The 24,389-nt window shown below is 37.8% G+C and overlaps 3 protein-coding genes and 2 pseudogenes across 6 annotated transcripts; 3 read left to right on the forward strand and 2 right to left on the reverse strand.

Annotated features, from left to right (window-relative positions):
- Nucleotides 1–2,232: 2,232 nt before the first annotated feature.
- LOC137728053 (translocase of chloroplast 120, chloroplastic) lies at nt 2,233–7,424 on the reverse strand. Of its 3 annotated transcripts, none has more exons than XR_011067922.2 (3): nt 7,299–7,424; nt 2,950–6,949; nt 2,233–2,586 (listed from the first exon to the last, which is right to left on the reverse strand). XR_011067922.2 is itself a non-coding variant. In XM_068466936.2 (2 exons), exon 2 carries the CDS (start codon nt 6,907–6,909, stop codon nt 3,034–3,036), a length of 3,876 nt encoding a protein of 1,291 aa, XP_068323037.2. In that variant the 5' UTR covers nt 6,910–6,949; nt 7,299–7,424; the 3' UTR covers nt 2,725–3,033. The 3 variants fall into 3 exon arrangements, 1 of the variants encoding a protein (XP_068323037.2); XR_011067923.2 differs by having other exon boundaries at nt 2,950–6,940; nt 7,299–7,396; XM_068466936.2 differs by lacking the exon at nt 2,233–2,586 and having other exon boundaries at nt 2,725–6,949.
- Nucleotides 7,425–10,240: 2,816 nt separating this feature from the next.
- On the forward strand, nt 10,241–12,518 carry LOC137727268 (pentatricopeptide repeat-containing protein At2g21090). Its single transcript, XM_068466135.2, has one exon. It carries the CDS (start codon nt 10,504–10,506, stop codon nt 12,340–12,342), a length of 1,839 nt encoding a protein of 612 aa, XP_068322236.2. The 5' UTR covers nt 10,241–10,503; the 3' UTR covers nt 12,343–12,518.
- A 1,694-nt stretch (nt 12,519–14,212) lies between these two features.
- On the forward strand, nt 14,213–15,656 carry LOC137727269 (uncharacterized). Its single transcript, XM_068466136.2, has one exon. The coding sequence runs from the start codon at nt 14,391–14,393 to the stop codon at nt 15,345–15,347; it is 957 nt and encodes a 318-aa protein (XP_068322237.1). The 5' UTR covers nt 14,213–14,390; the 3' UTR covers nt 15,348–15,656.
- A 1,058-nt stretch (nt 15,657–16,714) lies between these two features.
- On the reverse strand, nt 16,715–20,642 carry LOC137728240 (uncharacterized; annotated as a pseudogene). The gene is made up of 7 exons (XR_015952295.1): nt 20,282–20,642; nt 19,443–19,648; nt 18,908–19,340; nt 18,599–18,807; nt 17,692–17,825; nt 17,333–17,604; nt 16,715–17,237 (listed from the first exon to the last, which is right to left on the reverse strand). The product of XR_015952295.1 is annotated as an uncharacterized LOC137728240 (transcript).
- Nucleotides 20,643–22,889: 2,247 nt separating this feature from the next.
- LOC137728241 (chaperone protein dnaJ 11, chloroplastic pseudogene) lies at nt 22,890–23,906 on the forward strand (annotated as a pseudogene).
- Nucleotides 23,907–24,389: the final 483 nt, after the last annotated feature.

Consider the following 24,389-nt stretch of genomic DNA (forward strand, 5'->3'; position numbering starts at 1 on the left):
TTATTAAGCACAACCACTTAATGATATGGCAAACGATTTGAAAGCATCTTGTTAAAAAATGAGGATTGAAATTTGAGACAAATTTGCAAATGAATATGTTTGCAACTAAAGATTTCCGAGAGTTGGTTTACTTAACATAAATGAGAGTGAAAAAATTAGATATTTATAAATAGAGTAAAGAAAGAAAATTGGATCAACTATCTCTTAGTTGATCTGATTTCTAATTGTTAAGTATTTGATTACGGAGCTTAAGGGGAAACTCATAATTGTTCAATTCTGTGTGTTAATAAACATTAAAAAAAGTTAAAAAGTGAAATGATTCGTGTACTCATATTTTAGTTAACACATGGAGTCACAATGACTCCAATTCATTTCATGTAGTAAAAATGAGATTGTTTTATACGTTTAACTTTGCTCTTTTACGCCAATAAATAAAAGTATAACATTTTTTACTGTTTCATTAAGGGATTTGAAAGAAATTTCAATCGGAAAATGACAGAATTTCAAGTATGAGATTTGAAGTTCCATAATTCATAATTCTAACTTGACGGAGGTACAAATCTAGAAATGAGTACATCTGTGTTAGTGGTGGATGAAATGGTGATGGCGGTGGTGGTGGGAATGGTAGTGGTGGAAACAGCAACAACTGTCGTGGTGGAAATATAAACAGAGTACTGTTCTAAAAAACCTCACCTAGCGCCGCCAAGGTCCTGCCTAAGCACTGGATGGTTGGCCACTGCCTCGATTAGTCCCTCGGCATTAAAAATTAATAAAGTGCGCCTAGACCAGCTTAGGCATGTCCGCCTAGGTCGCAACTCTTACTTAGACAAAAAATCGATACATTTTATTTTGCATTTTATTTTTACAATAAAATGTAAGAAGCTTATTGAATACTTGGATGAATACTCATTATATGCTTGTTCCTCATATTTTCAATATATTCTAATACTTTATAATCTATTATTTGATTTTGCAATTTATGTTATCTCAATACATTATGTGCTTTTTTAAGTATAAATAGGCACTTATTTATACAATATCTAATAAATTTACTTCAATCCGTCTACGCGCTAGGTCCTAACCCGCTGCCCGACTAACGCCTAACGTCTTTTAGAACCTTCACATGTGGATCTTGATAACGTAGAACTATGAGCAACTACCATTATATGATACTTGCAAACGGCTTCATAATTGCACTTAGAGAAAGGAAACAACATAAATCATGACACCACAATCCAAATTCTTAATAATTCTAAATAATACTACAAATGGTTTGGAGCTCAAGTAGTTAATAGTTTTTACAGATATCATACGTCATGTGTTTGATTCTCCCCGCTCCCAACACCTAACACCGTCGTTAATAATCCAACTTGTCTTCAATGATGTTTCAAAACAATATCAAATCTAAACTACATATTAATAGGACTTCCCTTGTCAACAAAAAAATACCCAATGAATTTACAATTACAACCTTTCATACATACCTGAAAAAAGTTGCTTGAAAAGAAAATAAATGTTTTTTTGGTCAGAAAAAAAAAATGTTAGAATAAAAAAATGTGTGCATTAAAGTAATTTTGCATAAATAAGTTTTTGCTATTTGTTTTTTCACTACTCTCTAAACTCACTCTCTCTCTCTTTCTCTCTTTTCTTAACCATCAACCCCAAAATAAATTAACAAACAATATTAGAAAAAATAAATAAATAATATATTTTTTGCTAGTCCCTCTAAGACCTGTTCCAACCCTTAGAGTAAAACTCAAATTTTAAGTTCTAAACTTATCCTAACTTGCTCCAATCCTTAGGGCAAATATGAGTTAAAACCTAAAACTTATTTCTGGAGCAAATTTAGTCCAGAATTCCCCCTGAGCTAGTGGGGCTGGGCCATTACATATATGTATTTTTTTAGTTTTATATTTATAAATTCATTGAATTCAACAGCTAAGATCTAATTTCATCAAATCCACAAAAAAAAAAAAAAAAAAAAAAAAATTCTAATAGTCCATATTTAAATCCAACAGTTAAAGTAATTAAAAAAAAATTATTTTATGTGTTTCGTAGGCCTGTTTAGTGATTTTTCAATATTTATCAGAATCTAATATTTTTTTTTAGTTAAAATATTCATAAAATTAAATTAGGATAATCTACATAATTTATTTTTTTAAGTTATTTAAAAAAAAATTATCCTAAATTCATTATTTAATAATCTCAGACTTAAAATTTAATCCGGAAGAGTTAGAGAAAAAAAACTATTTCTGAATTAAAAATTTTAGATTTTAACTCAAAGGTTAAAACTCCCGGTACATTACAAAGAAGAGTTCACAATAGTCTAACTGACGCACAATTCTTAAGTCTGTCAAAATTGCGTTACAAACACAAGGACAAGAAAAACAGCGTCGCGCAGAAGATACCCTCGTCATTTTCCATCATCCTGCTGATGATTCCCCCTTTCCTTCGCTCACAGTAACGAGTGCAAGGACGGGGTTCAAGCAGAAAATTATTCATACTTCTGGCTTCCTTTAGGTGCAGCTAACATTGATGAAACACCAACCCGCAGAAGACTAAAAACTTGGTTGTTTTCAAAGCCCTCTGCCATGTACAAACAATATCAATGACTGACAGTGAACACTCGGCTGTATATTCAAAGCCCTCAACCATACACAAACAATTTAAAGTAAATGAGATGAGCATTGAACTACGAGCATGAGAACCTAAATAAGCAGAGAATGAGAGAGGCCAAGCAATCAACAACTTTGGCAATATAAACGAAATTTCACACCTATATGGATAATTAAGACAAAGGCCTGACTGAAATGGGCGCAACACCGAGCCCAGTACCTTAACAAAACTAAATTTACCAATTGCCAATATATAGTTAAGAAGCTAAAATCACTTGGATCAATGAAATACTATATTGAAATGATTTGAAACCAGCAGCTTAGAATCACTCACTTGTGGTGATGACCATCACAAGGTGAACTCCTCACTCACTCTTGATGAGACCTATACCGCAACGCTTCCACCGCACAACTATCATCATTGTCCATACTGCAACTGTTGAGGAAAAGTGAACAACTTTCTGAGCAGAGGAACGAGGCCGATCAATGCTAATTGAAGCTGTTCCGAGCTATTTAAGCGCAAGCTGAGTTGTCCTGCCCCTCTATTGTTCAAATTGGCACGAGCAATCAGGTTCGTATGCCGTCCAACTGGAATCTGAGACTGTATATTGCACCCTATGGCAAGATCTCCATGCCAATCCATGACAGAGAGCCCAAGGGTTGATAGGGAACGACCCAAAGGATGGTCTTTGTCTCTCAACTGAGCCTCCAAACTACCACCATAAGCAACGTCACCACGCGCAGTCATTGCACCACCAGTCATAACCAATTGGAACCGTTTATTAGCAACAAATTTGTCTTCAACTTTCATACCAGCCGATAGAGCATCACCCAGGAGAGTAACTGAGAGACCAGCAGTAGCCTTATTCTTCCTAAAGTTACTGATCCTTGTGTCACTTCGTAGAGTATAAGCCAAGTCCTTTCCAACAGTCTGCATATCAAACCCTAATGAAGTAGCTTTCCCTTCTCCATGCTTTATTGAAGTAGCAATTTCCATTTGGACATTGGCGTCCTTCTTATCCTTGGTAACCTGGCCAGAAAAAGATAAGGGTATCTTTTCTTTAACAACAAACAGTCTTTCTGCATTTATACCCTCATAACCAACATCATGATCCCAACCATGCTGTTCCAGAACAGGTCTTACGAGCCACTGGTTGGAGGAATCTAGATACCGGTAACGGTGAGTAGGATTATCAGAATCAAAGGAAGCAGGCAATGCCAAATCTGGCATGGGAATAGGTACAGATGCTGCACCAGAACTTTCTTCTTCTACATTTTCGACATAGTCACTTGGCAGTTCGTTTGATGCAGCTGCCATTTTCTTCATCAACTTCCGCCGCTTTTTCTCCTCCTTCAGCTGTTTCTTCATAAAGAGCTTTTCCCTGTACTCAACCTCATCAAAATATGCCTTTTTTTGTGCTTTTGAGAGTTTTTCCACCTGGGCCTTGGTCAAACGTCTGAATGGGGGCAATTCATCAAATTCTGATTCATCATCAGAATCTGAAGATTCATCCAGATCATCGTCTAAACTGTCATCGTCACCAAACTGCTCCTCAGGCAGCTTCAACTGTGGTCTTGACTGAAGGAGTGATGAAAGCAAGAAAGGTAAAGGAGGTGCCCTAGTTCGAGTCGCAAAAGGTTTTCCCGGTGGACTATCTTGCAACTTCAATAATGCATTTGCTTCAGCCAGAATCTTGGATGCAAAGGAGAGCAATAACAAATGAGGTTTCCAAACCTGACCATTTGGCAGGACTCTTTGCCCAGCCCTATTAGTTCTGCAAGCAGAGTGGTTCTCTACTAATGAAACAGGATTCATGAGGCGCATATCCCCAGCTGCCTGACGAATGGCTTGCTGAACAACATGAGATCGTGAAGTGACAAACATGTCATAACTAGAAGCAGCACCATTTGGGCCCTCAGGTGGAGCTGATCCAGCATGAGTCAGAACCACAATTGCATTGAACCATATAGAGGGCCCAAAAATGTCTGTGATGGTGCGCAAGAGTGGCATATCACTGAAATCCCTGCTCTGCATGTCCAACCTATCAAGATACAACACAATATCTGGAGGTGTTTTCTTGATAAAGCGCCTAACATTTAGAAGAGTCTTCTCATTCTGTCGCTGGTCCGACCAGGAAGGTAAAAGTCCAGGTGTGTCAATGACCCGCACCTTAATCCCTTGCACAGTACCCACAATATCCTGAACTTTCTTTGTCCCCATCTGAAAAGCATCAGTGGCGAACCTCTTTTCATCAAATATAGAATTGATGGTTGCACTTTTACCAACTCCTGACTTTCCAAGAACCATAATGGTACAAGCAAAATCAAGGGGTTCATTCCCTGATGCCTCAAGCTGTTCCGCCATGGCACTTGCACGGTCAAAACTAAAGGCACCAACACGGCCCCCATTTCTACCACGCAGCTGCTCAGCTAATCCCAATCTGTACAAAACCTGAGCCACAACAACATTATGCGGAGTCTGCCCAAGTCTATGTGCAAGACGTAAAAATTTCACTCTTATCATCTGAAGCTTTTCACGAGTCTCATCAGACTCCTCTGTCTCTCCATTAACGGGGTCCTCAATTTGCTGGTTTTGAGCATGAGATACTGTACCATTTACTCGAGGATGCTGGACCACCCTAGGCGCAGGTTCCAATAGTGGGGCAGCATGCCCAAGGCCAGCTGGACGAGCAGGAGGGGGACTTGGTTGTGTAGGATTTCCAGATGAAGAAAGAGCTGATACAGGCTGAATCTCTTGTTCTTTGTTCACTTTTGTGACTCCCTTTTCTGCCTGAAGGTTTTCTTTCTTTTCACGCCCTTCAGGCACAGCAATGTTGTCTCGAACTTCAGGAGCAATTTCATCAGCTCGCTGAGGTTGATCATCTTTGTTACTTTGTGCTCTCAAATTGGTGGCACCATCCTGAATCTTCTCTGTCTTCTCAGCTGCAGATCTTTCAGAAAGAGCTGAGATCTCCCTTTCTGACGTAACAATCATTTCCTCACTATCCTCCCCAGACAGTTGTTTATCAGATGAAATGCTTTTTGGTTCAGATTTTTCCTCGTGATGCTCTGAACCCAGCACAGTGAAAGAGTTTTTCACTTCCCCATTACTGAAACCTTCATGTTCTGCATCTGTAAAAGTCAAAGTATCTCTCAGTTCTTCAGCCTTATTATACTCCTGCTTTTCTTCAATGCCAAGCGTGGCATCATTTGATTCAGCACTATCACCTTCCTGATGCACTGTATCCATGTTTCTATCAAGCAGTTCCACACTGTTATCATCTTCAAGCTTCAAAGGAACGCCATCTGAAGCACTTACTAGATCCACAGTCTTCTCATCCTGATTCTCTATGCTCAAGGAATTCTCCTCTAACTCGTGACCATTACCAGCTTCCTTCAAAATCTCCTTATTAAATTCAGTTACTTGAGGAGAATCAAGATCTTCAGTATCTAATTTTTCATCTGTAGATACTGGCTCTGAAGTTGAATTATCAAGATCATCCTTCTCGGGCTCCTTATTTTCAAGAACAACATTAGGCTTTGAATCAACCTCACCCACATTTGTCAAACCTACTATTTCCGCACCAGTAATAATCTCAGATACTTCTTTCACCTCAACGTCTTGGCTCCCCACCAAGCCACCATCCGCAAGTCTATTTAAATCAAAATTGTCTTTTTCAAACTTCACATTCTCGAGAACTACAGACTTTACATCAGCCTCATCCCCACCTGTCAAACCTGATATTCCTCCACCAGCCTCAACCTGAGTAACTTCTTTTACTCCATCTTCTTGGCTGCCCACCAACCCATCATCTGTCAATCCATTTGTTTCCTCAGTGACTGCTTCCTTTTTAGTCTGTTCATCATCAATTCCACCTGCCACTCCAACCTCATCATCGCTGTTCCCACCCACAATATTTTCCACCTTCACTTCAGCATCATCATCATCATCATCATCATCATCATCATCAGATTTCCCAACCTCATCAGGAACTTCAATTGCCTCTTCAAATGTCTCGACACTAGGACTCTCAATAGGAGACGCCAACCCTAAGCCACCAACTGTCTCAGTCTCTCTTTCTTCACCAACAACAGCAGCATCCACTAAACCATCTTTACTGCCCTGCTCCAGCAAATTCTCCTGCGTCTCTATTGCCTCCTCGAAAACCTCATCTTCCGCATCATCCTTGAGTCCATTAGACCCCTCTACAACCCTCTCCTCAACAACCTCAACATCCACACCCTTGTTCTCCCCCACTTCAGACCCACCGGCAATCTTATCACCATTTTCCATCCCCAAATCCTCAATATGCAGCCTCAAAACCCTAGATTCACTAAAACCCAGAAGAAGAAGAAGAAAGCCAATTATCAGATTATTCAACTCAAATCCACCCACCCCCCCCCCCCCAAAAAAAAAAAAAAAAAAAAAAAACTAATCACAACTAAAAAAGACTCCAAATTTTACAACAAAAGAGCATTCAAACAAAACCATTAATATTTCCAGTATGTACCTATCAATCACTAATAACAAAAAACAATTGAAACGAAACACCCCAGATCCCACCTTGAATTTTCATTAGGGTTTATGCAGAAAAAGGAATTAAAAAAAAACCAATACGAGACAAATTAAATGAATGCATAAAGGAGATTAAATAACCAATAAATAGCGGATAAAAAGCTTACCAGGTTTTCTGGGTTGATAGAGATAAAGGCTCTGCCTTTCGTCTCGCTTCGATTCACAGAGAGAGAGAGAGAGAGAGAGAGAGTGAGGCTCGGGGATTTTCTTCTATTTGTGTATTAGATATCTCTACTAGGCTTAAACCAGCAGAGTAATTAAGGATAAGAGTCCGATGGACGGTCAAAAGTGATTGTGGGGATTTGATCTGACGGTCAAGAATATTTCATCGATTTCATCGTGAAAGTCGTTGATCGGGATGACGTGGGCGAGAAACTGGAAAAAGGGTTTCCTCTTTGGGTCTACTATTTGCACTTTGGGCTTTGCGCACGTGCGGATCAGCTGCCGATTTGGTAGCTCTTTCAATTGTCACGTGACTTATGCCCACCGTCCAATTGACGACTCGATGATCGACACTTTTGATTGATCACGGATTCACGACGAGGGGAGTGAAATTTTTTTTTTTTTTTTTTTTCTGAGAACAATCGGTATTATCTATAAAGGATGGGTGAGTTTAACCTTACAATGATCTCTTAGTAATATAATTTAAATTCATCTTTATAAAAATTAAACTTAAAACATCTCATTTACAAATAAAAAAAAAAACCATTATATCTTTATATCAATTCACGGAAAATGTTTGTTTGATTTGCTCGTACATTTTAGATGAATGATATCACGTGTTCGTCACGTGGGAAACTCTGGGCACCATTTTCGAAGCATGTTCCACGAGCCCCTCTCTCTCTCTCTCTCTCTCTCTCTCTCACTTTATTATTTAGTTTTTAAAGTTAAAATAGACCCTAAAATTGAATTAATTCCTTAATTTGATTTCTAACATTAAAAATCGATAAAAGTGATATCTAAATTTGTTTACCATAAATTATTTTGGTCATTTTCTGAAAAATTTGTCAGTATTCTCGTTAAATTGTCATATAAACGACCGTGTGGCCTCTTTTTTATAGATATTTTTTATCAACCTAATCTCTCTACTTAATAAGGATATTGACAAATTTTTCATGGAATGACAATAATTTACGATAAAGAAACATAAAGACCACTTTTATCGATTTTCATTATTAAATAATGATGAATTATATCAATCTTAAAAAATATTTTAACTAAAAAGGCTTATTTGTTGAACCATTTGCACTTGGGTTGTTCGATCTTTTGAATAGAAAAATGTGGTGGAGGAAAATGATTTCTCCACTGACCAAAGAAAAAAAAACTTATCTAAAAAGTCACTCCAACCAGATCTTCACATTGAAAATAGTATTCAAGTATTTGCTTTGGAGTTTGGGCAGCGGCTCATTTATCTAATATTGAAACGTATTACCAACAATATTATCATAATATAAAACTATTCATTTTTACTTGTAAGTGAATAATTTTAATATCGATTTTTGTGGATGCCAAGTTCAAATAGTATTATAATTAATTCATTCCATGAATTAGCCCAAATCTTCAATTCTATCGTATTAAAAAAAATACAATTTTAGTAAACTTTTACAAATAAAATTTTGCAATTTTATGATTAAAAATGAAAATAACAAACAAATTTTGCTTTATTTTTTTGTCAAAAAAATGTGTGTCACATCCCGGCCTGGACCCCCAGACTCGACTCCACCATAGCACGATATTATTCGCTTTAGGCCCCGACCACACCCTCACAGTTTTGTTTCTGAGAACTCATACGAGAACTTCCCAATGGATCACCCATCCTGGGAATGTTCTCGCGCAAACTCACTTAACTTCGGAGTTCCAATGGAATCCGAAGCCAGTGAGCTCCCAAAAGGTCTCGTGCTAGGTAGAGATGAGAATATACATATAAGACTTACATGATCCACTTCCTTAGACGATGTGAGATGTTACAATGTGCCTGATAATTTAATTCGAAAATGATATTTTTAGACAAAATGTTTTGAACATGTACACATACATGAAACAGAGGCTATAGAAGCTAGATTTATATACAATGTTCATGGTTGTCAAAAATTTGATAGTGTTCAATTGCTGATTGTTCAAAAGATAGAGATGCCGAAAGCTAGATTTATGTACATAAGTTGATAGTTATCAAAAGAAGGCAGTGTTCAACTGCTCATTGTTTAAAAGATAAACATACTACGAAAGCTAGATATTTGTACATATGTTCATAGTTATCGAATAGTTGGCATTGCTTATCTGCTCAATGTTCACGAAGATATTTCTTTGTCATCTTTGATCTTGCTTGTTTGCAAATGAGCATCTTTCTCTTGGTCATCATGTTGTTGAAGCGATGCCTCTTCTTTTTTGTTTTGTCCACGAGTTTTCTTACTTGATGTATATTAGGAATTAGAATCTGTAAGTACTCAATTTAAAAATTAAAAATAAATGAGCAATTTTTCAATCTATTTAACTTGTTCCGAATCTCATCAAATCAACCGAGAAGTATAATTCAGCGATGATAAAATTTTCACTTTCTTTAATCAAAATCAATTCTTATTGTTTTCATGTAGATATGTAAATTTCAGTATCACAAAATGGGTTACGATTTTAATTGGAGAAGACTCCAAGGACCTTAATTACCATTACCATGATGATTGATGTCATGAGAGAAGAATAAGAAAAGTGGAACCCAAGACTTAAATGTTTATGCAATTCAAATAAACTCGAAAACTAATATCATGTTCCTCAAACATAACTAAAATATTACTAATTGGATGTATGTATGATCCAACATTAAGTTATTAACCACATTGTTTCCTATCATGTCATTATTTGTATAAATTTAATGAAAAATGGGTTGAGCATGCAAACAACTTGTTTTAGAGAAATTACAAGAAAATTGCAAAATTCTTTCAAAAAGCACGTAAATAATTAGATTAAAATGCGAATATCTCATTCTTTTTAAGAAAATTCAAACCCACCGCAATTTGACAAAAATTCACAAACTAGCGCAGCAATTTCTTGACATGTACCTTTTAAGATACAACAGTCCAATTGAATTGTTGTATGACTTGTCCCCACCAACAACTCGTAAACTCGATTGTCCTAGGTAAGGCCCAACCGAGTTAACATAATGCGCAGGAGGAAAACACCGTCGCTGCCAATTCAATCGTCACCACTATCGGTAATGCTCGCCGGAGCTGAACACTCGAGACCCACCGATCCAACCGCCGCCGCCAACCCACTTTAAATGAAGACTTCAATCAAAACCTCTCATGGTTTCACTCTGAAATGCCCTCTTTCTCTTCCCCACCTCTCCCTCCTCTCACCAAGCCTAGCAAACGCCTCACCGGCACCAAGCGTCCCTGCGTCGTCCAGTCTCTTCTTAAGCTCTGCTCGCAGGGCCACCTCTCGCAAGCCCTCTCCTCCCTCGACCTTCTAGTCCAAAGGGGTATCCGTTTACCCGCCAAGACTCTCGCTGTCCTCCTGCAACAGTGCGGCGCCGCCAGGTCCCTCCGAGAAGGCAAATGGGTTCACATCCATTTGAAGCTCACTGGATTCAAGCACCCCTCTACGTTTTTAGCAAACCATTTGATAAATATGTACTTTAAATGTGCCGATGATGTAGAAGCCCGCAGGGTGTTTGATAAAATGTCAGTGAGGAATTTGTACTCTTGGAACAATATGCTTTCTGGGTATGCTAAGATGAAGAAGTTGAGTGAGGCCAGGAGTTTGTTTGAAAAAATGCCGGAAAAGGACGTCGTGTCGTGGAACACCATGGTCATTGGTTGTGCTCAGAGTGGAGTATGTGATGAGGCTTTGAGGTTTTATAGAGAGTTAAGGAGATTGTCAATTGGTTTCAATGAGTTTAGTTTTGCGGGTGTTTTGACTGCTTGTGTGAAGTTGAAGGAATTGGGCCTTACTAGACAAGTTCATGGGCAGGTTTTGGTTGCTGGGTTTTTGTCAAATGTTGTGCTTTCTAGTTCGGTTGTTGATGCTTATGCCAAGTGTGGGGAGATGGGAGATGCGAGGAAAGTGTTCGATAGCATGCCTGTGAAGGATGTTCTTGTTTGGACAACATTGGTTTCGGGGTATGCGAAATTTGGTGATATGGAATCAGCTAGTGAATTTTTCAATCGGATGCCCGAGAAGAACCCTATATCGTGGACAGCTGTGATTTCCGGCTATGCTAGAAATGGTTTGGGGCATGAAGCCCTTGCATTGTTTACAGAGATGATGATGTATCAAGTTAGACCTGATCAATTTACATTTAGTAGTTGCCTTTGTGCTTGTGCTAGTATAGCTTCACTTAAGCATGGTAAACAAGTACATGCATCTTTAATACGAAGTAATTTTAGACCCAACACAATTGTTGTGAGCTCTCTTATCGACATGTATTCAAAATGTGGGGATTTGGGGGCAGGAAGACGAGTTTTCAAGCTCATGGGTGATAAGCAAGATACTGTATTATGGAACACATTGATATCTGCCTTAGCTCAGCATGGTAACGGTATAGAGGCAATGGGATTGTTTGAGGAGATGGTCAGATCAGGAGTGAAGCCAGATAGGACTACCTTTGTGGTCATTCTCAATGCATGTAGTCATTCTGGTCTAGTGCAGGAAGGGCTTAGTTTTTTCCAGTCCATGACTAGTGATCATGGCATTTTTCCTGATCAAGAACATTATGCATGCTTAGTTGATCTCTTGGGTCGAGCTGGACATTTTGACGAGTTAATCAACCAGCTCAAGAATATGCCATGTAAAGCTGGCGATCAAGTTTGGAATGCATTACTCGGTGTTAGTAGAATTCATGAAAACACAGAGCTGGGAAGAAAAGTGGCCGAACACCTTATTGAGTTGGAGCCTCAATCTTCTGGTGCCTATGTACTACTTTCAAGTATATATGCCAAACATGGGAAATGGGAGTTGGTGGAGAAGGTGAGACAGCTTATGGATGAGAGACAAGTGAGGAAAGAGCGGGCCCTTAGCTGGATAGAAGTTGAAAATAGAGTGAATGCGTTCACTGTATCGGATCAGTTGCATCCTCTGAAAGAAGATATATACTCAGTTTTGGAACAATTAGCTGGCCAGATGGAAGAAGATGTTTCGGTACCTAATTCTGTGAGGTAAAAGTTTGATGGTTTGTTACTTTGGGGTTTGAATAGGGAGAACTGGTGATATAACATATCCATTTTGTAGTTTGTAACATGTTTTTAAGCTACCGTTTTCATATTCTTTAGATTTGAATCTCAAAAAAATGATATACGTGCGAGATCTGTTCAATAAAATCTAAATTTCTGATCGCATGGAAGGTATTGTGTTTAGTTTTTGCATCATTTGCTTCTGTTTATTCATTAAAGACTACCACACTTGAGGGGCTTTACCACTTACAGTCTTACACTACATAAAAATTTTCAACTTTTCAATTATGTGCATGTAACTGAAAACTTGCCAAGTATGCTTATTTCTCATTCAGATTACAAGAAGTGAACATGGGTAGAAACTATTAGGCATGGGGTGGGCTTCTATTTAAATTTAGTTTGTCGAATTGGATTCAGGCTTTTTGCCTTCGGTAGCCAAATCGGCTCCAACATTTGAACATTTTGTGCCTGTCTAGTATTTGGTTTTCTGTTTCACCTGACTTAATGATTGTGTACATGGATCACTAGAAGTATCTATAGCCGAAAATAAAAAACGAATAGGATAGAAGATAACAGATTGAGAGGCTGATCAAGATTAAAGAAGTAATACAAAAAGATTTGATAAGTGATATTGCATATAAGAGAAAAGAATGGAAAGAAAAGTGAAAGGTTGAATTAATGCTGCTAAAATTGTGGCAGCTGATGTTCTGCTAAACCTCTCAAGAAAGTTTCATAATCTCATCAACCCCTTGCTAATTGATTCTGTTCTGTTTCTATTTCAATCGAGATTGCAGGTGATCCTTATCCTGAATACGAACTTACTCTATAGAGTTCGGATCTAAGGGGAAGTATTTTCACATGGCATCCCCCATGAAACTACATGGTTTTAGCTTCTTGTCAATTTTCTTGCTTGTCTAATTTAGGACTGTCGTTGCGGACCATTGCTTTGGCCTGTCTAATTTTGTTCATATGACCTTCCAGTTCATTCACGTCTTTTCTCCGACTGAAACGTTTTCCAGATTCATGACCATTCTCAAGCATTAACATTCTCTTTGTCAAAAAATTTTGAAACCTTTTGCTGTAACAGTAGAGAAAACTGTCTGATCGGAGGATGCTTTAGCGATGATTACTGATTACATGGCAGGTAAACATTGTTCTTGCCTTCAAAACAGTGTTTAGAGTTCACATTCAACAGATGTGTTGTTTTATTCTTTGTCAATTTCACTGTTGTTAAAGCCATAATTCTTGCAATTTCCTTCAATTATTCAGCGTTTGTGCTCTGACTTTATTGGGTGGGTATCCTTTTAGGCCGTAGTTTATGGTTGAATCCAAACAGTTATCAAACTTCACATAGAGGTCCTAATGTTACTATTCGACTCGATATCTGTAACGTGAATCGAGTGGATTAGTAACTGTACACCCTCGTAAAAAGTGGCGAGCAAAAATATTCTCTAAATGATTAAAATAATACAGTTTCTTGTTAAGTGAAACAACAAACGAAGGATGGATATCAAAGCCAACAGCTCATACAGCTTAGGACAGCCATACAAGTGGACCAACCAAAGAAAACAAATCAAATATTGATGAACACAATCGGACCATTAAAACAGATACATCGATTGTGACAATCCACCAATAATTCAATCAAACCGGCGACCCACCAAGATAATAGATAATTGCATTTCGTCCTGTTCTTAATCAAACCTTGAAGATAATTTTAAATATATTTATGCACTAATAAACAAAATAAACTATTTCCGCAAACCCTTTTTCTCACTCCATATTTTCTGTTTATATTTTATTTTCGGATTGAATAAATTAGAGAAAAATCAAGGAACAAAAATAACAGAGTGAACCGAAAGAATAAAAGATGAGCGGAAATCATTTGATATAAACAATAATCAGTTTTTGACTTTTTGTACACATGAATAGGTCTTGCAACAATAAAATGTCCGTTTTCTGCACAACATCCTCCATTTACAACCAGAAAGGGTAGTAAAAAAAGTTTCTTCTTGTTCTTCTATTTTCATATTGGAGATGGGTTCCGAGGTCTCGAAACAGGTAGAACGGAGAAAGGCGATCGCGGCGGAGAAAAAAACACTGTGTGATCTTCACCAGAGCTGTGGTGAAGAGTTTCCATCATGTGCCTACAAGCCTTCAGACAGAAAAAATTGGATGGCTGGGGTCAACCCTGAGAAACTTCACATAAACAAGATCGTATGGCCGGGAACTCACGACTCTGCAACCAACAAGATTGGAGTTCCATGCATCACTAGGCCTTTTGCTCAATGCCAAAATCTCTCCATCTACCAGCAGCTCGAGAAGGGCAATAGAGTTCTCGATATTCGAATCCAGGAGGACCGAAAAGTCTGCCACGGAATCCTCCTCACTTACAACATTGATGTTGTGATCAACGACGTCAAGAAGTTTTTATCGGAAACGCAGTATGAGATCATAATACTCGAAATCCGAACTGAATTTGGACATGAAGATCCACCTGAGTTTGATAAGTACTTGGTTGATCAGCTCGGCGAGTTTTTAGTCCCCCAGGACGATCATGTTTTCGACAAGACTATTTCAGAACTGCTGCCAAAGAGAGTGATATGCGTGTGGAAGCCGAGGAAGTCACCTCAGCCAAAGGCAGGGAGTCCACTGTGGAATGCAGGGCATTTGAAGGACGACTGGATTGACACGGATTTGCCATCCACCAAATTCGAGAGCAACCTGAAGAATTTGAGTAATCAGCCACCGGCTTCATCAAGGAAGTTCTTTTACAGGGTGGAGAACACGGTCACGCCTCAGGCTGATAACCCGGTTTTGTGTGTTAAGCCTGTGACCGGAAGGATTCATGGATTCGCGAGGCTGTTTATAACTCAGTGCTTCTCTAGAGGTATTGCGGATAGATTGCAGATCTTTTCTACAGATTTTATAGATGAGGATTTCGTGGATGCTTGCGTTGCGGTTACATATGCAAGAGTTGAAGGGAAAGCATGAAGTTTCCATGTCTGTGCAGTCTTGTTCTTGTTTTCTTGTTGATAAATCTTCCTTCCCACCGTGTAATTCAATCCTTTCTACTTGGTTACCATTTTCTGCATCCAAAGAGCTTGCATTGTTATTCTTAAGGAATAGCGAGGATGTCAAGGTTGCGTTGTTCCGAACATATCACGTGTAATTCAATCCTTTTATTTATGTGTTTGTAATGTAATATATGAAGGGAGTAAAGAAGATGTAGTGATCTCACATTCTTCATTCTTGTTGGAGAAGAAACCTTTTTTTTGTGAATAAAAGTTGATATTTCTCTAATCTCTGCTGTAAAACTACATATTCTAATGAATCTAATCATCTGCAGCGTGTAAGTTTGAGCTGGAGAATGTACATACATGCCGGAACTCCGGAACGTCGAAGTACTTTTGAGTTGTTCATAAAAGTTATGTTCTACTCACTATAAAAATTTTCACCTACCGCCGCCTAGGTCCTGCCTAGGAGCTAGGCGGGCGATTACCAACCCGATTAACCCTTATGCATTGAAAAATTAAAAAAGAGTGCCTAGGCAAACGCTTAGCCTGCCTAAACTCACCTAGATCGCGATCCTCATTTAGACAATGTTTGAGACTTGTTGAATACTTGGATTTCCAATATGTTAGAATACTTTAATATGCCATCTTATTTTGCAATTTATGTATCTCAATACAATTATTTATTTTTGTAAGTATAAATATGCACTAATTTATGCTATATAATAAATTTACTTAAATCTACCAAGTCCACCACCTAGGGTCCCGCCTAGCTGCCTAAGTGCTAGGCCTTAACCTATTGCCCGACTAGTATCTAGCCTGTTTTAGAACCTTGGTTCTACTTATAACCAAAGCGCTTATGAGTAAAAGTGTTTCCCGCATAGATATTAACAAGTGATCCCCCACTTTAATACACTAGAGAACGATAATTTTGTTTACAAATCTTAAGTGGAAAATCAACCTTGGAGCTGCAATTTTTTCTTCAAGAAGCATAAAAAAATAAATGGTCCTAATTGAATTAAGGAAATAATTTTCTTACTTACCAATCTAATGAATAAAATCAGCATTGGAGCTGTAATGGGTCAAGGAAAAAGAGAGAAGGAAAAGGGAAATAGCAATGATTTTCAAATGAGAAAAGAATTATCCTTGCGTAAATAAAAGTAAGGAAAAGACTTCCACCTAGTAGCTCTTTGCTTTTTCCGACCAACTAGCTGTCGACCTCGTAGTAAATCCTGCTTTCAATATTATAAGAAGTTCTAAGTTGGAATCCCCTCTTTCACATTGATTAAAATAAAAAAATAAAAATTAAAAAAAATAAAAAATGCGAGAACCTAAACAACCAATTACTAGTGTCCAAATGAGTCCACAAAAACTGTGTCCATAAGTTGTATTTACTTGCAATTACCACCCTGGAAGTGGAAGGTTCATTCAAGTACAACATATCAGATTGATCAAGCATAGAAACGACATTGATAGGTGATGAGGCAGCTTCTCTTTTCATTGGCATTACGTACAAGATTCACTTATCTCAAACTTGTACCAACCAATCACTTTACAAGAAACAAAGTAATTAATTTGATCATGTGGTGAGGGAAGATTAAATTAGGACTCAGGAGCATGCCATTCAATACAACAAATGAAGAGAAGATAATCAAATGTGTTCAGGTCACTACACGGAATTACGAGTGCGATATAAACACTGTTGAAGTTACGTTTTATGCGTTTGGGGTATACAAAACAGAGGACATATTGGACCGGATGAGAAAACTAGATCAGATGTGGATATATGTATATTGGTGAGAATTCTCCTGCAATTAACATAAAACCATATCTTATAAATCTTCCATTGCAAAACATTTGGCGAGAGGTCCTGCAAGTTAATACGTAGGATGTGATGAACTATTCTTTCCTTGGGAAATTAAATGAAAGATACGCATGAAATAGTGAAAAACAGCATATGGTTACTTATTCTGTGATCATCACTGTCATCCTTAATGAGAGTGTCTAGCATATTTCTTGGCGATCAAAATCATTCAGACGCACAAGGAAAGATAGATTGCACTGATGTTGGTGACAATTCAAAGCTAGTAAAAGGAAGTAAACGCATCACCAGGGCGTAGTACAATGGTTTATGTTAATAGAATTTGAGAAATAGGTAGGTGAAGACCTGAAAGTTGACTATCTCCCTGCTGTAGTGAGCCTTTCAACAGAAGTGTCCCTCAGTTTTGCTGAAATACCTATAAGAAAGAGAACCTCGTCAAACTCAAGCACAAATTCTAAAGACAACGTCACCACATACAAGCCAAGTAATGACAGCATCGTACCGAAACACGAAAACCTAGATGAATTGAAGGCAAATTCAAACAGCTTGAACTTGTGGATGCATCTTGCTTATCTTCACAACTGATAACTCTATCACAATCTTGTGACTCACCCTTCAAGATTGCATCCGAGTGATCTTTTGTCATCGTGGTCTGTTAAAAGTTAGATAGTGCTGCTTGTAAGTACACACCAGTATCACTTGATGAATAAACAGAATAACAAATTAACAGATGACCATACATAGACAGTAAATGAGGATGTGTTCAAGTTTACATGTCCACATTAGTAGGAACAAGACAGTAACAAAATGCAAGAGAATAAGAACTATGAGATGAAGCGATGTAAGTCAGTCCTCTCGGTCCTCAGAGATGATGATTGTATTCCTAAATAAACATGTATTTGCTTATTATAGAAAAAAAGATATTAGACCAAAAAAATAGAAACAAAACAATCTGCTAGTGCAAACTGTGGCATAAAAAATGGAAGGAATTTTAAAATCTTTTCAGCTCACTGCTCCTGGGATTGCAACCTTAGGGAAGCCATAATGTTGTACTAATTATTGAGCAAATTACATGCGCAGGGTAGAACTAACTACTATTCATCTTTCAATAATTTGAATTGTTCATTAAAAACTCAAGAAAATAAAATCTTGGAGGTCTCCAGTTGACATTAGAATAATGGCATCATTGCTACCAGTCCTCGTACCAAAATAGTTCCTCCTCTCATCTAAGAGCAGGTTTGTCATTCAAACAATCAAATGGATGGGGGTTTGTCAGGGTGGTTCGTAGGGTTTAAGGGAATCCTTAACCTCATGTTGAAAACTCACAACTTCCAATTTGCAACATTCAGAATATCAGGTAGATGCTTAAAATAGGTGGTTGAAACAATATAAAAGAAGGACAAACAAACCTCAAGCTTGAAAGAGAGATTGTTCTTCACAGCCACATGAGATGATAGTAACTTCTTGGCAGGAGGCAAAAAGGACCAGGCCAGCCCCCATCTGAGATTTTTGGCTTTGGACAAATTCAGTTGTCATTACCATGGTGACTCCAACTTCCCAAAGCTTTGATGTTAGGATTTTGACGTTCAGTTTCCTACCGACCATTGATGTGTACCACCTGCAAGTCAAGGGAGAGACATAAGAGCTGAGTTTTTAAGAAGATTACCCTGAGACAGAAGAGATTTGCAAATAACATAATGGATAATAAAGAACATTACCGAAAAGTATGCTTCAATGTGACGCTATCTTCAATAATGCGAGTGATGAAAGCCTTCTCTCCACCAGGACAAACCATCTCGGTTGCGGTCCCACCACATGCAGTTTTTGGATTTAGTCCTGCTTCCTCCATGGTCTCGAAAAATGGAGGGTTACACATGCAGAAGTCAAACTCCTCACCATCCTTAACCACACCTAGGAGAATAGGTGGCCCACGAAATGTGGATGAAGAGGATGGTGAAGGCGCTACTTCCCTTCCCACATTCTGAGTCAATTCTATTTTGCTTTCAGTGCTAACCAACATCTCATTATGTGATCCTTCTAATGGAAGTGTCTCTTTACCACCTTCAACCTTTCTAATTTCAATAAGTTCCGAGATATGTGAATTATCTCTAACTTTTTTTTCTGCCCACTCTGGTGCAACATCACTCACATCTGCAATCAAGGTCAGTGAAAATGTTTTTTTAGGTTCTGCGCAAGACATTGGCGTATTTAAAAACCAAGTCTCAAAACACTAACGAAAAACTAATAAACAACCTGACCCAACAAAGCTCCAACCTAGAAGAGAAGCACCAAGAAGCGGATATATGCAGTTTGCGCCAGTTCCAATATCAAAGCCCCTCGCTTTATCACCATTGCTTGTAGTCTTCACAATGATGTCAGACGAGAGAAGATCTTCAATCCAATGAATGTAATTCGATCTATTGGGCACAGTAGGGCACAGCTGCCCATCAGGAATCCTCCTGGGAAATCAAATTCACATTGAACGTCCTACATATACAAACCCCATGACAATGCAACTTCATTAACTGAATAGACATCAAGGATTCAACCTGGGTTTCCACCCCGTTACAAAAAGGCGAGACCAACAAAATTTGAGAGGGAACAATACAATGACATAGGAGTGAAAATAAGTTCGGACTTGGATATATAATAACTTAAGCCACCAGAATTTTATCACATTATTACATTATTAAGCTGAGTATAAATGTGTCCTTCAATGTAACATTAAACCTAGGCTATCATTTTATATTCTGCGTAATAAGGATGGTACCAAGATTATAGGTCTGTTTAGATTGATCATCCAACTTAAATTCATAGGCTGCAATGTTTCATACTTTCATACCTACTGGGATCCTGGTACTACCATTGAAGCTAATTAGGGTGGCAATGGTTATGGATTCAGTGACATCACTAAAAGTTTTTGACAGAGCAGATACACAATACAAGTAAAACCAAGGCATATTCAGCTAAAACAAGAAACTGGGTAACCTCAAAAAACGAAAAAGATACAAACTTTCAAATCAAAACCCATGAATTCTAATTTCTAACAGCTGCCCAAGTAGGCAAATGCAGATATGGATGAGAAAAATTACCAATTGAGGCGGTGGTCGTGGAGGAGGAGGACCCGGGTGAGTTCCCAGGTGGCGTTGAAGTCGGTCCAGTCGATTCAGGGACGACCATCTCGAGAGAAGAAGACGAAGGGCTGGAAAGAGGGGTAGAGGGAAGCCAAGTGAGCAAAGTCGGGTGGGTTCTCGGAGTATTTGTTTCTCGGGTGGGTCGCAGGTCGCTCATCCTTTCTCTTCATCTTCTTAATTTTGTTCATCGACATTTGAGACTGAATGTAGTATGGTGACAAGTGAGAAACGCGTCTTGTCACCCGCTGAATGACCTGAATTCTGCTCAGCACTTGGAAGTGCTTCTAATCATACTACATTCACCAACAAAAGTGCTTCCATTCTTACGGCATTCACTAACAAAAATGCTTCTAATCATTTTAAAATCGTTTCTAGTATATGGGCCAACTCTACAAGCGCTTTCTGATAATTGTGGGTTAGGCAGCCGAAATTTGGGCTTGCTGAAGTTCGACTATCATCGCCCACATTCTACCTTGCGACTTCAAAGGCCCATGAGCTGAGTTACATTATCGTGGTCTATAGAATAAGATTGTTAATGGGTCAGCCAACTTCAGTTTGGGTTTAATTTTATGCTTACGGACTCCAATCTCTCCACCCACCCACACTGGCGTGGCGCTACACACGTTTCGTTTGAGGTAACGTTAAGGAGATTGCATATTTATATTATATTGATGTGTTAATCACATATGATAAGCAATGCAACCCATATAATCAACATTCAATAAGAGAAATTTATTAATTCAGTAATGTATACACATCACTTGTCATCTAACGTGATACAAAATTGTTGTCTCCTTGACATTTCTATTTTTTACGTTAGTTTTTTGTGTGGCCCGTGTCACTTGTCATAGGTTGTTTGCCTTTAGGCTTTTGGTTCGGGACTTTGGAAAACATGAGCTTGAAAAATTCTTAGTGATATAATGTAGTGGTAATTTTTTTTTTTTTTTCCATTTTCTAGTTTGAGATTTTAAGTCTGAGCCACTTAAATGACAATTTCGTACTCAAATTCTATTGTTGACTCAAATTCCCCATCTTTTGGAGTACAATACGCTATTTAAAAAACCATGACATTATATAATAGAGAAGAAATTTTATGCAATGAGAATGTCATTGTGACGGTATTCTAAGTTGATAAGAGAGATACAGTATACTTATAGTTGAACTACAAAGTGATTGCAAAGTTTTTTCTCTATGAGATGAGTTAGATGTTTTTTATCCATAGGGGAACATTGTCCCTACAAACAGTTTTTTCCTTTTTCTGTCAATTTACTATCCTTCCTCTCCAGTGCATTCCTCGCTGTCATGCAACTTCAGCAAGGATCGATACAACTGATGAAACCTAAACCCAAATATGTTCAAGACCAAGGAAAAATCTATTGCAAAAACATAAGAACTTCAACTTGTATAGAAACACTATCAAACCCTTCAAGAAACTCTCATGTTTGGCAAATTGTTTTGTTGTACAGTCTCACTACCAATAAACAAGTCTACAAACATCATTTGAAAGCACTAATGACTAATTTACTAATTTGTAATCAACATGAGAGAAATTAAATTGATGAAGAATTGTATTCAGACAAAATTAAAATGAGATTTATGTTAAAGTTGTTTACTAAACTATCTAAAATCAAAGTAGAAATGATAGATAATTGTTTACAAGTTTATTTGAATCGGAATTAAAACTAGGTTGATTACTATATTACCCTTTCTTAAAACATATATTTTAGATTATCCAGTACAAAGATGACAATATCCGGCAAAAGAGAGATCATGTCTTGCCCTTCATGGGAATCTGTGAGAACCTCTCCTCCCTCCCACCTCTATCTTCCCACTTCCACACTACCCCATAGGCACCTTCTCGTCCTCCTCGGTCGCCGCCACCACTCTCTGCGTCTTGGGAGAAGCTATTCTGATTTGAGGCTCTACCAAATTACCAATCTCATGCAGCGGGTGAGCCACGATATTTGATGGTCTTGCCGGTGTTGTGGTGGTGAAGGCACAAGGAAGTCGGTGAAGAGAGAGATGAGTGCTACAGGTGAGGATGCTCTCTTTTCCTTCAGATAGAGTTGAAAGCTCCAACAAAATTTTTATCAGGACCCATTTAAACATGTTATCTTTCATTTTTGTATGTTTTATTTTATTTCAATACACATCGTACTTCTCTATCCAATACTGAAAAATTTAAGAGTCTGATTACCGATTTTAAGTGGACCCAACTATTATTTTCATTTTCAAATTTTCAAATAATTTTTTTAAGATTATATAATATTAGTTTACGATGCAAGATAAATTATTATGTTATGAAAATCAAATTATTTCAAAAGACAAAGTGAAAATTTGTTTCTTTCAACTGATGAGATTGAGATAAAGAAATTTAATCTGATTTATAAATGATGAAATCTAATTTTGTTACAATTTGAAATTTTTATGTTGAAAGATTCATAAAAACAAAATTTAAGATAAGACGTTTAAAAAAGAAAGTAAAAAGTGGAGATGCTTTTAAAAAGTGGGGCCAATGAAAACAAATACAACAAATCAAGAATTCACTGCACCTAACTCTATCTATAAAGTGGGACCATTGGAGGAAAGTGTAGTCCTATCCATATAAACAGCACAGCTGACTCAGCACAGTACAGCTTCCTATGGATAAGCTCTTAAGCCCTTTGCACAATTCCAAGAACACTTTCTCATGGTGTACAATCCATGTTACTAATTTTGCATTGGTTGATCGTTTAAAACAATAACATTATATTATAATCGACAGTGCAGATGATGTTTTTATGTATCATTCATCCATGCAATTGTTCGAGATAGAGATGTTTTTGGTACAATATCTTGATTGAATCTCGAATATATGTAATTATCGACAATAGATGTTGAAGTCGTATTGCAGAATCAAATAGAAGATACATAATATCCACTTCTATATAAACTAACACAAACACCTTCCCATTTATCCCAATCCTCAAGCCCTCCAACACAACCTCCCACTCACTTCACTCATTATCTCAATCTCCTTCCTAAAAATCTAGCACTTAAAAAACCCCAGAGTTGAGTCTCTTCCTACCAACCCAAACAGATTCCAAAGATTCAAACCGGCGACGATTGAAAACTTCATCATGGCTGCAGCAGCTAGCTCAACTTCCTCACTGTACGAGGTTCTTGGCCTTCCAATGGGTGCAAGTGGCCATGAGATCAAGGCAGCCTACAGAAAGCTAGCCAGAAGGTGCCATCCTGACGTTGTCGCCATGGACCAAAAGCAAAACTCTACTAATGAGTTCATGAAAATCCATGCAGCTTACGCAACGCTATCGGACCCCGATAAAAGAGCAAACTACGACAGGGATCTTTATAGATGTCCCCAACCTTTCCAATCTTCGTACTCGTCGGCGAACATGGCTGCTGCCGCTTCGGCAATGGCGGGGTCTTCCCGACGGACTATTAGGAATTGGGAGACTGACCAATGTTGGTAGCTCAAAACAGAGGAAACAGAGGATCCCCTGTTTATTATGTGCATGTATAAATGTCTGAAATTCATTTTAGCTTTGTGGTTTGTTGGCTTATAAATATTGTTTGTTGCTAATGGGATAAAAATCAAAAACCATTTTTTTTTTGAAAAAAAATTACTATTATTAAGGAGGAAGAGGAAAGGTAGAAACTATCGCCATAATTTAAAGAAATAGAGAGTTTTGAACTAGGTCGCATGAGTAAAACATTGGATCACATACAAATAAAATCAAACTAATTAAGTGTCATGCGTTTGGTTGCTAGAGTTTTCATATTTGAGATCGCTCTATTTGTGGGAAAGTAATACGTACTTATTCTATTAATTATTACAGCAAACAAATGATCAAACATCTTGACTACAAAATGGGTTTCGTCTAAACACACCATAAGCCATTTATGCAACAATTTATATAAATTTTCATACTAAATTTAGGGGAGATTTAGGTGCAACAACAACAATATCGACACTATTACTAGTAAAGATTAAATAAAATTACTCAAGTTATTCGTTCGTGGCCACAAATCAGTCTGTTATCAACAATATAATTCATCACAACCA

Source organism: Pyrus communis, chromosome 10 (assembly GCF_041283825.1).
Source record: "Pyrus communis isolate YQ-2024b chromosome 10, ASM4128382v1, whole genome shotgun sequence".
Taxonomy (NCBI): domain Eukaryota; kingdom Viridiplantae; phylum Streptophyta; class Magnoliopsida; order Rosales; family Rosaceae; genus Pyrus; species Pyrus communis.